Source organism: Teleopsis dalmanni, chromosome 2, assembly GCF_002237135.1.
Source record: "Teleopsis dalmanni isolate 2A chromosome 2, ASM223713v2, whole genome shotgun sequence".
Lineage (NCBI taxonomy): Eukaryota > Metazoa > Arthropoda > Insecta > Diptera > Diopsidae > Teleopsis > Teleopsis dalmanni.
Window position 1 is genome coordinate 115831637 of NC_051847.1, and position 19267 is coordinate 115850903.

Below are 19267 nucleotides of genomic sequence, written 5' to 3' on the forward strand. Positions count from 1 at the left end.
AGATCCAAGTCTATCAGAGCCAGTTATAAAGTAAGCATTAACTATTAATCAAAATCTTCTATTAAAATGTTAATAATAACAAATATATTTTACTTACAGGAGCCTGCTGAAATTTTGGCCAAAAACCCATAGTCCCAAGGAAGTAATGTTTTTAAATGAATTAGAAGAGTTACTTGATGTTATTGAACCTGCTGAATTTCAAAAAGTTATGGTGCCGCTATTTGGACAGATTGCAAAGTGTGTCTCTTCACCACATTTTCAAGTTGCTGAAAGAGCGCTCTACTATTGGAATAATGAATATATTATGTCATTAATTGCGGACAACTCACAGGTTATATTACCAATAATGTTTCCGGCGCTAAATCACAATTCCAAAACACATTGGAATAAAACAATACACGGACTGATTTATAATGCTTTAAAGTTATTTATGGAAATGAATCAGCGATTGTTTGATGAATGCAGTAAAAACTATAGGCAGGATAAACAAATGTTAGTAGTAAATGATGGCGCTTAAACATTAAATATGCCATTTAAAAAGTTATATACATATATGAACTCGTAAATATAAATGCTTGATTGACTTATTTGCAGGGAGCACGAAAAACGGTCACAACGTGATGAACTGTGGCAACAAGTTGAAAATTTAGCTAAAAATAATCCAGAATGGCCAAAATTATGCGGTCAATTGGATAATTTAAGTATTTCAAGTAGTCAAAATGAGTTCGATCAATATAACGAGAATTGTGATTTAACATATAATAAAATGGAACAAGAAACTAGACAGCAGCAAGCACCGCAGGAAGTAAGAGAGGTGAGTAACAACGCAATCATATATAATATTTTATAAGGCTAAACGTATTTTGTATATATTAAATAATTAATTGTTTGTAATAATTTCTAACAAAATACAAAATTAATATGCACCTTTTTCTGTTGTATGCAAACTTCACCAAATATGTAAATATGTATTAACTTCTAAAGCTTATATATTTAATGTTTAGTATAACAATAAGAACACTGTAAATGCATATATGCCACACCAACAAAAACGCATGTAATATTTAAACTCATATTAATTTAATAATAGATAACAAAAAAGTAGAAAACTAATTAATAAATTACGTTTTTATAAATGCAAATTTGATTTAAGTATTTATATATATATTCAGATTGTATATGTATACTGTTTGTTGCTTTTATAATAACACATTCGAAACTAATTTTAATTTTTAAAGGTTAATTGTAAAATATTTTTTAAAAACCTATTTGATTTATTACAGTACTACTTATTGTGAGTGCTTTGATTTCTATTGTACTCTTACTCATACTTATATAGAATAGATACTTATTACTTGTAAATTAATCTTTTCTATTTTTTGCTATAGTACTTATTGTTAAACTTAAATTTATTTTTTTTTCTCTTTTTTCTATATATTTTTTTTATTACTCATAAGCGTTTACTGATTTCATTTTTTAACTAGTGGTGGTTTTTTAAAATTTATTAAATTTTAATTTAATAATCACAATTTCATTAGTGGAAATGTATTACATATGATAAGCAAATAATATTACTGCCAAAAATTTCCTTTATTAGAGATCAAAATTTTCTATTACATAAATGTGTTTCTAATTAAGTTCAGCTTATATATATTATATATTTTGCGGTATACCACTTTTCTTTTATACATAACATATATATATAAATATACAAAAATTAATTTTAATATTTTTTTTCTAATTTTGTAAATTGTTTTATTCGTAACTATTAATGTTTCCTGTTTTCTTTTAGAGTTATCAAGCAAGAACTCATTTAATAGTTTAAAATCAGAAGTGCATTATCAAAAAACAATCTAAACGTGTAATTATAATCACATAATGTATATTTTAATTTTCTTGATATGTTAACCTTTCATATTTATCTATTTTGTTATTTATTTCTGTTTCTAATATATTTTATGTAGTATAAAAAAAACTAACAAAGCTTTGGATAAAAATAGCTAGCGTGCTTATTTAAATTTTTTTCATTTTCATATTGGTTTATTTTTATAAAATGTACAAAAATCATAAATAAAATTCAATATTATATATATAAATAAGAAACAAAAAAATATATATATTTTTATGTACAAAAGTTAATATAAAATATTTTGATCTTTGTATATAATAGCATTTAACAGGAGTATATCTGAAAAGTCAATTTTTTATATATATTTTTAATAATAATTTGTTGTTGTAATATGAAGATTACAGGCAGGAAACATGAATGAATTCCAAGATAAATTTGTACCCATAGGTTGCAATGTGGTGTGGAAAGGAAATGAGAGAGGGCGGATGTATGTGTGCGTTGAAGGAGGAATAAGGATTTGACTGGGTGCTAATTAAAAATAATTTGTTGTTATATGGAAATTATAGGCAGGAAACATAAATGAGTTTCATGATAAATTTGTACCCATAAGTTGAAATAGGGTGTGTGGGGAAGTAAAGAGAAGACGAAGGTAGGAGGAATGAGGGCTTGAGTGGGTGCTAATTAAAACTAACCTGAGTTAATGTAAAGGAATTCTGTCACTATAGAGGAACATAGACATAAATCAATAAAGCTAAAATTAGCTCGTTATTTGGGTTATGAGAACAGATAGGTAACGATAAGTAAAGTAAAGTTACAGTTGTAGAATTGACGTAATTATACCTGACAAGTAATTATTTATCACGTAGCAATATCTTCAACTAAGCTAATACCTCTAATAAATATTTTGAATTATGTTCAACAATGTATTTAATATATAAAATATGTATACATATATAATTTACAATATATAAGTTTATAATTATATATTTAATATATGTAAACATGTAAAAATATATAACATACGTTATTTTTACATAAACATATATTGAATGTATATGCCAAATGATTTCATTTAGCACTTTTCACAAGAATGATTAGGATATAATGTTCATAAACTTGATTATAAGACATTAACTTGCAAATACTTAAATCATTCATAACCAATATTAAGATTATTTTAGAAACTTCAGAACGTAGTTGACATTTCATTAAGTAATAGTATAATTATTGTCCTCAAATGCTGATCGCAGAAGTATGGTTACTTCCAATTTCCACAGTCCCTATAAACATAAAGTATAAAATAGTTATTGAAAGCATCTATAAAATTACAAATACAATTTAGAAAAAGAAGATCAAAATATTTTATATGATACCAGTAAAATATAATATATATACATATATATATTATTATGTATATATATAATAATAATATTTTGTTAGTAATATATTTTTGAAATATGTAACTTTTTACTCATTTATAACCGTTTGAACCAACTCACCACTGCAATATCCGCTGTCTGAAAACTAATAGAAACGAGGGGAACGTAATAAGGATAAGCCGCTTTTGCGAAGAAAATCAGATTTGCCAGCTGATTGTGGCACGGTTCGTGCACTCATTGAGCACAAGAGACCAGATGAGTTTCTAAAGACTACACCGGATATTAATAAGTGTTAGAGATGACATTTCGTGGCAAGTTGTACTTAGCTGGCAATGTTGAAAAATTATTCCGATAGCAAACGCAGGCGTTAAACATAAACAGAGTATATAAACAAAAATAATATATAAAGAAGTATATAGGCTTTATAGGCTTTATATGTTGAATACACACATTGGTTTCATATAATATATTGAACTTAAATTTTACAAAAAGTAAATCTACTGTTAAGTGCAGAATATTAACAACAAACTGTATTACTCGTAATAAATTTCTTTAAAAAATTCGAAGAAATTAAAAATTATTTGCTTATTTTATGCTCAAAATAATACTTAAGTGAGCAAGTTTGTTTTTTTTTTCTTTTAAATACTTTATTTAGTTTAACATAATTTAAGTTAACAATTGTTAAAGCAGCATAATATTATAAAAAATTTTCTTTAAATATATAACAATTTTTTTCACGTATATGTATAGAACATATTCTAATCTAATATATTTGAATTATTATTAAATTGAAGTCTTTATGCAGTATAATTTTTATTTGAAAGCAGAATTATACAAATCGTATATAAGAATAATATAGAAATGATTTATCAACAGAAATTTGAAATACAGTTAACATAGTTAAATATTTAAATATATGTATTTATATATGTTTTTATAAGTAATGTATATCGTACATCGTATATGTAATGTATACTAAAATAACACATAAAAAGCGATTATAATAAATAAATTTAATAATAAAAATTTAGTTAAACATATTTATAACATAATTTAAAAAAAGGATCAGCCAGGTTTATGATATCTGAAGCGATAATTAGGATGAGTGAACACCTCTAATCAATCATGTTCGAGCTTCATCTTTCACGCAAAAGGCTAAACAAACAGCCAGCTTAGAACGCAATCCAAAGCAAAATTATTCTAATAAATATAAGCTCTAAAAAATTAGTTAAATTATTTTCAATATACATAATGTCAAAATATATATGCTATGGTTTAAAAAATTTATGTGTAAAATTACTTACTGAAAATTTGTTTTAATAATGGTTTTATGCATGGAGCATGGATTTATGCATTTTATTACTACTACATTATTGTTATTTAATTATTATTATTATTATTATTTTTTTGTTCTAGCTTTTTTAAACTAATTAATGGCAAGTCTACTTCATAATTGTTTTATAAAGTTTCCTAAAACAAATACTTATGAAATAGAATTATGTATTATGTTTTTTATACTACAAACTGTAAAAGCTTAAATTGAAAAAATTATCAAAAAGCTTTTCAAGAATTGTTAATTGTAATTTTATCTGCACGAGAACTTAAGAGAAACTTAAAAAAATTTTGCAGATTACTAGTTTATATAAAAGCTGATGTGGAAAATGTTTAAAAGTATAAATCTTAATTAGAACTTTATAATCTATCATAAAACACAGAGCTCAATATCACTAATAGAATATGAATATGAATACCATCCTCTATAGTTCCTTTCGACTGCAGGAGGTCATAGTACATCAAATATTTACAAGCTTTTCAAATACAAACAAGATTTTCGGTTCATAAATATTTTATTTTAATATTAATACTTACGGTTTGTCGGTTTTAATTTAAATTGATTTTCGTTTAGGATTATATATTGTAGTCACAATTATTAGACAAACGCTCAATTTCTTCATATTTTAGTCCAAGGCCAAGGTCGTATTTCTCGAAGAAATTGTTACTGTGTAATCTCAATACAGTAACATTAACCCTGCTTACTTTTATCTTATTGCCATCCAATCTGAAAGAAATAAACAAATATCCAGTGTCGGTTATAAGATTTTTCATGTATGAAAACTGTGCATATATTTAACACATATATATTTAGCTGTGTTAATTATATTTATATATATATGTAGATAACATTATACTTATAAAAAATAAAATTAATAATTATATTTAATAACTTAAAACAACTTACTTTCACATTCTATTCATTTTGAATTTTAAGGTGGTAATGGTTATACTATCATTGAAAATACCTAGTCCCGAAAGCGCAAGTACTTCTTATTTTTCAATCGGAAAAATAGTGCAACTTTAATCATTTTCGTCCCCACACTAATTTTATAATTTTTTTACATTGACAATAAAATGTCAGAAAAACACAGATGACCAACCATGCGAGGTAAAAAAATATAACAGAGATCTTCTTTCTATTATTGGAGAACACCAAACTTAACATCGGGTAACAAAAAATGTAGCAGTAACATTACAGTTGCTGCTATTACCAAAAAAAATCAATAATAGACCCTATGGAAACATTTGGATAATCCACCAAGTTCTAAGAACGTTTAATATTTTGAATCTTTATACAGCTAGATCGCCGATTTGGTCTTGAAAATAATTTTGTTGAGACTGCAAGTACCAGGAATCGGACTCGTGCCCGCCCTGCCATCTTCCTTGCAGTTTTTATACTTCTTGTATTGCGCCACTAAATGTTCAATTTTAAACCGCATTAAACAATTTTCATACATTTTTTTCATAGTTTCTCATAGCAACGTTTCACAAAAATTCGCAGTTTTGGCATCTGTAGTGTGCCACGGCGTAAAGTGAATTTTAAATTCGAATTCTATATGTTTTCTTTTTTTAATATTTTTCCACGTTTCGCTTTTCAGAATTCTTATTCTCATCAAGATTTGATATTTACTAGTCTTTTCAATAAAATTCGTTTTTGCACAATTAATTCATTCTACAATTCATTAGTGATAAACTTTTATGCAATATACACGTTCTTCAGTGTAGAATACATTGTGTGGATTGACCAGACTTTTGAATATATGTATTTAATTTATAGCACAATTTTATTAAAATAAATAAAAGAGAAAAATATGTAAAAACAAATCTATGCTAATAGTCATATAAAGCAAAGCTGCCGACCCTACTATACAAAAGCTACAAGTTGCTCAAAGTCAGGCACTCCGAAGGCTCTTCAAACTGCCTTGGTACATTCGCACAAACGACATGCTAAGAGACCTTAGAATAGACTCGATCAAAAAATACATAAGAGACAGAGCCCTGAAGTTATATGCGAAAACTTACAGGCTATCCTACTTAGCACTATATAATCTTAGAGTAATCACTCTACGCACGGGGAGATACGCAGATCTTAGATCAATCACTGAATAATCATGAAGGTTATAGGGAATACATAAATTAGTCAATGAGATGGGTGGGACCCTGTAGTACCCCCAGCTATCAAAGAGTAAAAGTGCCCAGTTGCGCTAACTCGAAAAAAGGATCAACATACATATAACATACAATTGTAAATTTAAAGTAGTAGTTGAATATTGTTAAAGCAAAATATATGAACCAAAAGTGGTTATGATTCTTCTCTGATTATAGTCATAGTTAAATGTCAATTATATTACCAAGTTTAAGTGCACTTAAAATTCACTAAAAGGGGGTAATTAAAAACCATCGATGCACCTAAATACATACTAATTGAAGATTCTTAAATTATCATAAATTAAAGTATTTTTTTATTTAATAATTAAATTCCTTAAAATAATTTCATTAAATAAATGCTCTTCGAAAAAGCTCAAATAAGAGCAATGACTTCTTGTATGTCAACTTGAATAGAAGAACATTCAGAACTGTTGCCTGAATGGTCTTAGTTAAATAGCGGAAAAAACGAAAACGCAAACGATTGACAAGTCAATCAGCTTAAAAAGTTAGTTGAAGTAGTTGAAATTAAAACATGATTTTTTGATGGAAAAGACATTTGTATTAAAATTAACATACTATCGAAAACTATCGATAGTAATCGATGGTTTAGAAAAAAACTATAACTCACTATCGATGGTGCCGACTATCGATAGTTCTCTACCTATAGTTTCAGCTAGCCACCGTGTAAGGCTTTTAACCCATTAAGGCAAGCTTTAAAGTGTTTCTTCAGCAGCTTTGACAGAAAATCGTTAATTACATCAGGTTTCTCAACGAATAACGGACTAAAGTTCACAGATTTAGTTTTTAAAAGGTTAATAAAAAAATTATATTTTGAGAAATACAAATTTCGTGTCTTCAATAAACTTGTTACGAATAAATAGATAAGCATTTCTGCTTTAGGCCAATGTTATGATTGCACGCCACGTCACAGGAATTGTTGTTATTTTCAATTCAAAATGAATGAGCTGTCAGTGTAAAATTTTCATTTTGTATTGAAGGTAACAACATTTGCCGTGACGTGAGTGCAATTATAACATGCACCTTAAGTCCATGTTATGTAGAGTGTCATGGGCACGTCAAAATTGACTCTTTCGAGTTATAATGAAGAAAATGCATGTTATGCAGAATGTCATGGTAGTTTGCCAATTTCAAAATTTTACTATTACTTTTGTACTTTCTAGTTGTGTCTAAATTTTAAAGGAAATATATACAAACATACATACGCCACGGCTTTAATTGAGTGACGAGGCACAGATAACCTCGGCTCTCATGACCGAATTTAAACCGACATGAGTTTTTTTCTGTTACTCTCGGTTTTTTAATTTACATTAAAAGCAATAACAATTTTGATTTTGACGCGCCCGTCATGAGTCTTAGATATCTTTTCCTAAATTCTCCTCATTTCCCGGGCAAGAAGGAGAAAGAGAAAAGACATAACTATATTTTTGTCGCACATAGTTCTTACTCTACTTGTAGTCCTCTAAAATTAAATAATTTGTCCTATAAATATAAAGTTCATACCTATTTATAACTATATAAACCACAAAAAGGGACAATACGGAATTATATGGTGTATATCCATCTTCCATCTTATTTAGAAAAACCAATAAACTTTCTATTTGTTTGAGAAATTGGAATTGAATTAAGGGACTTGAACTTTTTGTTTGACGTAACTTTTTGTTACTTAATGGCACCAATTTTATGACAAAATAAATATAATTGCGAATAATCATATGACTTTAGATGCCTCTTTACTGATTACTGATTACCATCAGTAATCATATAAATTCCTTTAGAAAAGTTTGCTCCTGCATGAGGAATGAGAAATTGTGTTAAACATATTGTTTTATTTAAGATTAAAGTTCATGCATGTTTAAGTATTGCTTTATAAAAAATAATATCGATTTTTATATATCAAATACAAAATATAAAAACAATATTCAAATCATTAAAAAATAAATAAAATAAATAAATTTTCTCTTATTTTTTTTTTTGCAGTGAAATATTTTTGTATTTTTAAAATATAATATTTAAGTTTTTATAGTTAAAGAAAAAAAATTAAACAAATAATATAAACTACAACAATATATTTTGTAAACATAAATATAAAAAATTATTAACTTATATGGAAAATAACTTATAAATTTTATTATTAAAATAAAGAATTTCATAAAAGCATATACTGATCAACCAAATAAGAATTTATTGAAGCAAAAAATATTTGTATTTGTCAACCTGTTGTATTTTATTAAATATTGCGCCTCATTAAGAGCCGTGATTTGACACGCCTATACATTTATTATTAAGAATATTATAAAGAAAAATTACGTTTAATGCAAAATTGAAGAAAACGAAATTAATATAAACATGAGTAAAATACCTCGTATGCATTATAAATATTATTATTAATAATTATAATAAGAGATACACATATATGCCTGGATGACGAATGCCTGGACTACGTGTCAAACTAACTAAGCACAAAATTCTAATATGCGCGCGCAGGATATTTTAAATGGCATTAGCATTGGAATGGTGTGCTGACTCTTGACTCTTGACTCTCCGACTCAACAGATGTTGAATGTTTTGTAATCAAATTACATATATAGTTAAAAAAGTAAATAAATAAATGAATATTGTACATGTTTTTCTTTTTTATAAATTGAAAACAATTTTTATAAATAACAAATAACAAAGCATAAATATAATTTTATTATTAAACAAAAACAAATTTTAAATAAAGAACAAGCTTTGTGCATTAAGTAAAATAAAAAGTTGAATTTAATCAAAAACTATTTTTAAAATCGTCTTTTAATATACATATAATTTTAATATGACAATATAGATGGAACTTATTGCTAAAATAGATAGAAGGGTCAATTCGGCATTTTTGAATGTTTTGTTTCATACTCTGATGTTATTTTAACAGGTGTTAGAACTCGAATTGCACACAAAAGTTTTGAGCAAATAAGCCATGAACCTATACCACCAATTTTCTACAATTTTTTTGAATAAAGGCTTCCAAACACAAATACATATGTTCGTTCTATCGACGTATATCATACAATCTACGAAGCCATGTGACCCTCTATTCTGGAAACAATATGCTTTAATAACTCATTGAAACCAAAAGCATATTTCTCATATATGGAATTGTAAATCGTTGTTTGCTTTTCACAGTTGCATAGTTGCTTTTCTTGACTTTAGAAAAAGTATAGCCTTGATAGTTAAGGCTATGCATCGATAGTTAATTAATCGTTTTTTAACGTCTACTTTAACAAAAAGCAAAATAAATCTCAGTCAATGAAAAGGGTTAAGCAAACCTCTATCAATTTTTTTTTTCAAATTTTGAAAAGGTGTACACAAATCTAGTTTTATTTTATTATAAGGAAATTTGAGCAATAAACACATGTTCCGTCATATTTATGCCAATAAAGACAATTTATTAGGTGTTGTAAAAAGATTCATAATTTTCCCAATAGATGACTTTTGTCATCTCAGCTTTAGTCAGCGTTAGAAACATGAGATTTCGTACAAGAGCGTTTGACAGTATGGTCATTTGAGCGTGCGTCAAAGATGGACATCAGCAAACAGAAAATATGCCATAATTTACAGTTTTTTTAATAAAGGCGAAAATCCAAGCCAGGCGGATGAAAATATAAATAGTGTTTATGGTCCTGCTACTGTAACAGTCAATCATGCGCAAAGTTTGGTTTCGTCAGTTCCGTTCCGGTATTTTCTATGCCAAAGATACACCACCACGTATTGGAAGGCCAACTGTCGAATATGGAACACTGTCTCGATTGCCCAAGAGATAAAGATTGCATAAAAACCATTTGGAAATATTTCAATAAGGTTGGATACAAAGAGTTAACGTAAAAAAACCTTATGGATCGAATCTCCATCTGGGAATGGAGATGTTGAATGGCAACATCTCGACCCATTTTTGAAACGATTAAGAAATGAAGTGGTGTTGAAAAACGGATCACTTACGACAACGTTTCAAAACGATCAAAACTGACTTAAGATTTAACGTATTATTCCTGCTCAAATGATTTTAATCGCTTAAAAAATTGTAAGAATATTACTTTGAAGTTTAACGACTTCAAAATTGTTAACTCAATAGAAATAATATTAAGTAAATAAATCTGTCTAACAAACTGTGTAAATATTGTAATTTAAGTATTGTAATTTTTTCGAAAATTTGCTTTAAACTGTAAACCAAAGCAAAAACTGTTTTAATATTTATTTTATTATATTATTAATAAGGATATTACAAACCTATTATCACATTTACATTTTCCATCAATTATAAATACTATTTATATTCCATTATTATAAATTACATGCTGAAGGTTTTTGTTTTTTCACATTAAATCATTACATATATATATAAAATTGCATAAATTGCAATGAAAGGTTTTAATATAATATTAAATATTTAAAAATATTGATATTGTATTATTTACAAAAATAGTTTGTGACCGAATTTTCAATATAAAAATAAATATTAACATAACATTAAATAAATTTGCTTATAATTATTTTTCACACGTCTTATATATTTAATGCATAAAAATTATTAAACTAAAAAGTCTTTAATATAACTCAGTACACTTCATATTGCTGGCTATTATTTAATAAACAGCAATAAAATCTTCCATTTTATATTATTTTATACTAAACCGTTTAACTCAACAAGAAATAAAAACAAAAACTACATACATAAAAATAAACATGTGTTAAATAAAAAGATGGAAATAAATAATTTAAGTATATCTATTGAAAATTTGGCATTTATAAGGATTCATAAGAAGGTTATATATTCTAAATAAAAATTAAACATCTACGAACTATTTGTATGGTTTTTTTTAAGGTTTACAAAAAGTATTTCTATTTTTTTTTTTGTTAATTCAGTCGTTTTGACTGATTCTAAACTTCCCTTGCACATTTACTTTACTTATATTAAAATTTGTCTGTAAGTCCACGAGCTTTTATAGAAAACTCATTAAGGTGATTCTGTAGAAGACGTTTGTTTACTTTTTCTCTGCAAATAAAAATATATAATTCCCACATAGCACATAAAAAGTAATTAATAAGAAGTCAAACGCTTACCTAATTACATGCGAAACAAATTTCGATTTTTCTGTTTCATCCACTATAGGAGTTGGAAAATTTTCTACACGCATTACTGCCTTCAGCCAGGTGGCCATTTCAGCAGGATACTTTTTATTAATTGCCAAAAATATATCAGCGAACTTATCTACTTGCTGTCGTGGCGTTATACAACCAACGCATAAAACAGCTGTGCGTAAAATTTCTTCACCAGCATTGAGCATAGTTTGTGTCATTCCTCTGAAGAATCTCGATGTCATCACAAAATGTGAAATGAATTGTACACTTGTGCGTATTGGTCCATTTTCAGGCAATGTCATAGCTTTAAGTGCATAAAATATAAGCTTATCGTAAGAAATGGCTTTGTCATCTAATGATTGCGGAATCTTTTTTAGAAGTTGCGTCAAGCAAGCATAGAACATTTCTATAATTTCAGCAATATTTGAAAACCCATTTTCAGGTGTATTCTGAAGAGAAAGGAAATGTAATTAATTTTGTTTTAACACTAAACATTATTTCTATGTAACTTACTTCAAATTGCTTAAAACTATGTAGAACGAATTCCACCAGAAGCTGCTGCATCAAGGATGTACTGCTTTCGTCCTTATAAAATAATAAAATAGCCTAAAAAAACAAAAAAAAAGGTCATTTTAAAAACAAGTTTAATTTTAAAAGCAACTTACAGTTTTAGATATTTCTAAAGTAGGTGCACAACACCTTGTTTGGAATATCGCTACAATGAAATAGCAAAGATCCTGCAACATAGGCTTAAAGCTATTTTTTAGGTTTATTATCGCATGTTTAAGGGCATTACAGGCAGTCTGAAAATATATAAAATTTATTGAATATTTGAAAAATTTGAAAACTTCCAACAAATGAATAAGGGAAACAAAAAAAATTGAGTGTAAAATTGACAGTTGAATAAATTGATAAAAATAAATAATTCTTCAGAAGAAACTGAAAAAAGTAGGCAACACAATCAGAAATGCACATGTGATGGGGGCATATATTGATATTGTCACCCATTTTGGACATTGTCAGTTTGATGTTGACAGGCATAAGTGTTTAAAGGTATCGTTGAATCACAGTTAGAGAAGTTCCTGAGGATGTTGGCCTATTGGTTTGCTCATACCATGCCATGTAGATTACAGATTACCTTAAAGGGAACAGAATAGATATTGACGAATAAACAACGATTTTTTAAGAACAAAGGTATCTTTTGAACAAACTTCGTATATTGAAAATGCTATACTTCATATTATTTTACGCATCACTTACAAAGTGTACCTTATGACACTATACAAGGGTTGTACGAACGGCCGGGTCTACGTCCCGAGCCACTGGTCGCCAGCGACGACAAAGTGCCGTTCAACACCTCTCAAAGGGAATTCACAAGCATGGGCCAACGGGTTACAACAACAACAACACAAGCATACAATAGCTACTAACAATAGTATAAGTTTAGTTTTGTTTGTCTTAATTCATGTTGTATTTCAACATAATTCACTTCAAAAAACAACTAGGCTCTTTTAACAATAGAAAAAAATATAACAAATTTTAAGGTTTATTCACCTATAGGAAGTAAATTTTGTTGAATTATGTTTTCCCTTTATAATAGACATTCAGTTTAGCGTTTTGATTTTTCAAAATTAAAAAGTCCCAAGCACAGCCCACGGGCCACATGCAGCCCGTGACATATTTTTAATCTACCACAATTACTCAAACTTTTTGGTGTACTGTAAAACCACATTATTTTATTTTTATAGTACAAGAAATAAATGTTTATATTAACAAATTAATAAAACTAAATTTAAGATTATAACCGAATTTTTATTGTTATCGAAAACAACCATGAATGTATGTATTTGTTTCTGCGGCCCTCCAATCTATATAGTGATTTGTATTGGCTCGCATCGTATATAGTCTGGACAGCCCTGATCTACAGTATAATCGATTGTTTTGAAAAACTTTAGTCTACTATCGATAATCGAGACTAAATAAGGTGATCAAAATCAATGGCATCGCAATCCCTGGTCTGAAGGCTTAATTAGAAGAATTTCGTCGACTTTTTCGATTCAAAGTGTTAATGCTTCGTGACTCTTGTATAGTCTTGTTATCTGACAATATTACTGTGGACTTCACAAGTCCACAGCAACAAATCTAATAGAAAAAATAACAACTCTAAGCAGTTATTCAATTGATGACAAGTAATATTGAAATAATAATGTTGTCAATAATTGTAAAATTTTTGCTAAGGATAAAGCCTTCAGCAAGTTTTTAAGTTCCAGTATATTATTTTTTACAATCTAACAACTTTATTTAAGACGATGTTAGTTATAGCACCATTATTTTTAACATCATAATAGGAAAACAATATTGTTTTGGTTATTATTTTTACCAAAATCATTAATTAGCGTTACATAATAATTCAATTGAGTGTAGTTTTTTTTTTAACATTAAAATTGATCTTAAATATAGTGATACTGAAATTGTGAATAACACTGAATATTTAATTTATACATAATAATATGATGAAAATCTTGATCAAATGTAACTAGCATTATGGTAAAAAACAACATAAATACATCATAAGTAACCCAATGATTTCATAATGTTGCTACAGCTCTACAACACTTTCATTACAATGTACTGGCTTTTGTATTATAATAATCTTTTAAAGTCCAACTCACCTCCAAAACTTCTAATTCATCAACCCATACTTCTGCTATTAATCTGAATATAGGCATCGTTTTTTGCATTACAATAAGCACCGGTTGCATACTTTGCATTTCATTGATTTGGTTGTCATCATCCACATCAGTATTTAGCGACGAGAACAGAGTAGCTATCATGTTTAATTGGAATATTGTTCGAAGACGTGCTGAAGCTGTTTTCTATTGAAAAGATCTATATAAATAACTATGAATTAAACAAAACTGTATATTATTTACTGTTTCACTCTGGCATATAGCATGTACTTCTTCGAAACATGGACTCACGATCATATCCAAATAATTGGGTATTTTTTCTGCTGGTAACAGGCTCATTAATTTACCAATACTATACATAAGACGTACACAGTCTGTATTTTTCATTTGTCCTCTTGATAGAGATGGTTGACAAGCAAGCAGTAAGGCCTCAGCAAAAGGTTTCATTTGTAATTGACAATCACGACAAAGTTCTTTCAAGCCTAAGGTAGCCTGAGCGGACATAGAAGAATTAAGACCGCGTAATAGTAACTCAATAGCAGGTTTTATATAATTTGGATTCTCCTGTAACCATTGGCAATAAGCACCCACAGTTTCTAATGATGTACCCAATAATTTTTCATTTAGATTATCATATGGTATTTCCGAAAGCACACGCATAAGTTTAGGTATTTGAACGTTTTCTTCACCACCAAAATGTTCTGCCACTGATTGAAATGAAAAAATACATGCTTCCAATTTAGTCCATTGTGTTGGATTATTTTGCATTTCGCCCAAAGTTTCATCTAGGACAGCAGCAAGAATATCCAAAATATAATGGTGTAGTACATCATAACAATAAATCTAAAACATTTAAACAATTTAAACATTCAATTTTAAAAATACACTAAATTTGTTGAATGCACTTACAAATGTATCCGAAATGTCTTGCCGATAGCAGCGAAAAGCTTCCAAATCATCAGACGACCACTTATGAATTGAAGTTTCATCAGGTTGCTCTGCCTTTCGTACCAGTATACGAGTGAGATGAGCATACAACGGTTTTATAAACTCCCAACATTTAATACGTTCTTCAGTGTTATCCATGGTTAATACTTCATCTTGCAGCAAATACCAAAATCCCATTGCCATGTTACTGCATGATTCCTCAACTGGATATATACCAGGTTTATCAGTACATTGTAAAATTTCATGCACCAGACGTCTATATAGATCTGACAACTCAGAATCAGTTGTGGTTATTCCACTGAGTAGTACTTGGGAATGGCGCTCAACTGCAGATACAAATAGTGTATAAATATGAACCACAATATCTTCATTATTATTATCACGTTTCCATTCATTTTTAGTTATATTGCATAGAGAATCCAAAAACATTTTTATTAATAAAAGCGCTGTTTTAGGATACAAATGACAGTCAGGTTGTATTATAATATTTTGCAATGTCTTTAAGCTAATCTCAGCCAATTCATTTTCATCTGCTGACATACAACCATCACCATCAGGATCTTGTACACATGACCAATAACATTTATTTACAATTTTTAATAATATAATTGTGATATTTTGGCAACTTTCAATTGGAAAACCAACATTTCTAAACATTATAAAAATAGAATAAAGGAGCTACTATGTAATACGTACTGATTTTCTTAATAATAAAAAAGTGGTTAAGAATTGCAATTATGTATGCCAAAAAATTTAAATTTTCATGAGGCTCAATATCAAATCAATAATACACTTATATATATTAGTAAAAAAAAAATACAGTTTCTTTGGCAGAAACGATTACAGTTCTCAATCGTTGAGATATACATTATAACTCACTTGACCCAACTAGAAATACATTTTACTGTACGAATCATGTTTATAAAGCTTTCCATATCCCATTCCTGCTCTAATTGTGATTGCAAATAGGTTTGTGTAGTTTCCATTACTAAAGGAGCTCTTATAAAAACTTGAGCTCGCAATGTCACGCGTTTCACTGATGTATAGACTGCTTGCATCTACATACAACAAATATTTATATTATGTCGCGCTATCAGTGCAGAATTGTATACTACCTCTTCGGGTATTGCTTGTAGAATTTCAAGCATAATCCATAATTGCATTTCTTTGCTCACATTTGGTATTTGTTGATTCTGAAATGTGTTTATAACATCCTCTATTGCTGTGGGCCATTCATTGAACATATGCAATATAAAAGCACTTAGCTAAACAAATTTTAAAGTATATTTTAATAAGCAACACACTGAAATCTATTTTTTTTTTACTCACCGCTATACATAAACGGTTTAGAACCAATTTTGGACCTGCAGCAAATTGTACTATCTTTTCTAATATTTTTTGTTTGAGTTCTTCACGACTTTCTGGCGGTACTTCTTGCCAATGCTTCATTAATTTGGAATGTAATGTCATTGCACCGAAAAATTGCACTTCTTGAGTCTAAAAAGATATTTTGAGAACATACACAGTCTCTCTACCCAGTCTACGCATTTTTCATTTAATTTGTTTACCTTTCCTATTTGCATTAATAGCCAGGTAAATTGCCACGCTTGTGGACTCGCTTGTGCTTTTGTTAGCCAATCATGTGTGATGGCCTGCTCTTGAGAAGTGGACCGATAAAACTGGATAACTGCTTCTTCAAGTCGTGTTATATCGATGGAATCCATTTTGCTAGATATGAAGAACAACATATTATTAAACACACAAATTTAAAATGTTGTTAAAATCTTATTAACAACAAAGTTTTTGGGTTATTAAGCTTTAGGAGATAGTATATAGATTATTTAATCTGCTTAATTCATATTACTGCGTATTACTACAATTCATATAACATTGCATATGAACTACACATAACTTACATTTTATTTTTTAACAATATTAATTTATTTATGCTAATGCAACTTAAATCTAAGGAGGTCGAGATTTTTCATGCAACTTTTCGGATCACTTAATAAGAATGTCAATTCACAATAAAACATTTTGTTTGCTTAACGCCAGCAAAAGCAACTTTTTTATGTATGTAATGTATGATGTATGACATGAAAAAAAATTATAGTTGCAGTCCTCTTTTAGATTTTCCATAAAAATAGATAAATCTAAAAAAAAAGTTAACCTAAGTTGTAACAGTTAAGTTTTATGTTTTTTAGCTATGTTACATCTTTTGGATTATTATATATTATAAGGGTATTCTGACATAGTTTGGTAACCTGGTATTCGGTAAAGTGATAAAATGTCAAACCTGAAAAATCCTTTTTATTTCTTTCTCGGTAAAGTTGGAAAGCAAAAAAATTTTTTTGAATTTATTTTTCGACCTGGTTATTCAAATGGTTTTTTATATAATTTTATTTTGGCTGTAAGTCCCTTCTTGTTAAATAATAAATCTTTAATATTTTTTATTAAACTCTGTCTCTGATTACAATATAGACGATAGAACAAAGAAGAGGACGTTTATAATCGTAATCCTGATGATGACTCTCAAGGAGACTCAAAATGTAGAGTTATAAAATATAAATATAAAAGTTTTGTTATTTAACAAGAAGGGACCTACAGCCAGAATAAAAATATATTAAAAAAACCGTTGTAAAACAACATTGAACACGATAATGCTCCATTCTGAATTTAAATTGAATTTCTTATATCTTTTGGCTATGATAAATAATATTATTTTTACCATACAAGAAACGTCAATTATAAATTAGTATAATTTGGCTGTTATTTGAACTGAATAAATAAAACTACAATCTAATAAAAGTAATTTTTGATATTAAAAAAAACTACAACAAAACTCCCGAAAAGTTTATAACAATATAATGCTGGATTTGGCCAATTTGCTACATGGAACGAACAGGACGACATGCCTTTAATATTCTTGAATAACATTGATGAAGACCAATGCTACTTTTAATGATTATATTGTGCTTGACAATTATATTTGTACGTTAAGCTTTCTTACAGAGTACGATATTATTAAGTGTTATAGCTCTTCCACAAATGAAGTAGAAGACTCATTCGAAATTCTGAATTTTTATTTGCAAACGAATGACACTACAACTGATGATCACTATGAGACTAAATAAACAAATGAGATATAAATTGGAATCTCTTTTTACTGAAAATAAGAAAAATATAATTAAAATCCCAAACCCTGATTTCCGAATATTTTACACCACTATAACTTGTGTACTGTATTTGATTTCAAATAAATAAATATCTTAAAATGTAATTGTAGTTTCTATCAAAAATAAAAAAAATTCTCTAACTCGAAGTCTACATAAGTCGAACCTTTTCTTTGCAAAAATGGTACTTCGTGTTATGGAACTTTGACTGTAATTTATTTTATAAATACTTAAACTATTTGTAATGAATTAATCAAAGAAGCATATAATCTATAGCAAGGAATACCACTCAAAGAACGAAAACTCCACCCACTTCGAGGGTAACAGTGAGAAATTGATAAAAAAAATTATTTTTTATAACAGTATATAATTATATAATCAAATTATATAACCAAATTTGGCAGGACACGAGATCGATATATGGTCAACCAGAAATTCAATTAATTAAAATAATATAAAAATGAATTTTTATTGTTGTAGATCATTACTTTTAGAAAAACCTTTATTACATAATTATAAAATATATTATTATTATAATCTCAATGTGAACATAAAATGAACGCTTACTAATATTTAATAATACAGGAATGGTAAAATACTTTTGCAAAACGT

The 19267-nt window shown here is 28.0% G+C and overlaps 2 protein-coding genes across 4 annotated transcripts; one reads left to right on the plus strand and one right to left on the minus strand.

Annotated features, from left to right (window-relative positions):
- LOC119679314 (serine/threonine-protein phosphatase 2A 56 kDa regulatory subunit gamma isoform-like) lies at positions 1 to 8751 on the plus strand (the record flags this gene model as incomplete). 3 transcript variants are annotated; one of them, XM_038091594.1, is given in 4 exon segments in its annotated part: positions 1 to 30; positions 100 to 492; positions 595 to 814; positions 8710 to 8751. In XM_038091594.1, coding segments are annotated over 4 exon segments (646 nt in total), but the record flags the coding sequence as incomplete, so codon positions are not given.
- Positions 8752 to 11470: 2719 nt separating this feature from the next.
- LOC119679604 (importin-13) lies at positions 11471 to 17509 on the minus strand. Its single transcript, XM_038092056.1, has 12 exons — positions 17399 to 17509; positions 17051 to 17210; positions 16812 to 16979; positions 16598 to 16747; positions 16362 to 16540; positions 15444 to 16131; positions 14778 to 15377; positions 14517 to 14720; positions 12510 to 12647; positions 12358 to 12450; positions 11827 to 12293; positions 11471 to 11758 (listed from the first exon to the last, which is right to left on the minus strand). Exons 2-12 carry the CDS (start codon positions 17204 to 17206, stop codon positions 11677 to 11679), a joined length of 2925 nt encoding a protein of 974 aa, XP_037947984.1. The 5' UTR covers positions 17207 to 17210; positions 17399 to 17509; the 3' UTR covers positions 11471 to 11676.
- Between the last annotated feature and the right edge of the window lie 1758 nt (positions 17510 to 19267).

What these genes read in the sequence shown, in the direction of transcription:
- LOC119679604 (XM_038092056.1), bottom strand. Translation starts at nt 17,206, where the DNA reads ATGGATTCCATCGATATAACACGACTTGAAGAAGCAGTTATCCAGTTT. An exon ending in TATTAATGCAAATAGGAAAG is followed by an intron (nt 16,980 to 17,050) that starts GTAAACAAATTA and finishes ATATCTTTTTAG; the next exon opens with ACTCAAGAAGTGCAATTTTT. An exon ending in TGTATTTCTAGTTGGGTCAA is followed by an intron (nt 16,132 to 16,361) that starts GTGAGTTATAAT and finishes TATAATGTTTAG; the next exon opens with AAATGTTGGTTTTCCAATTG.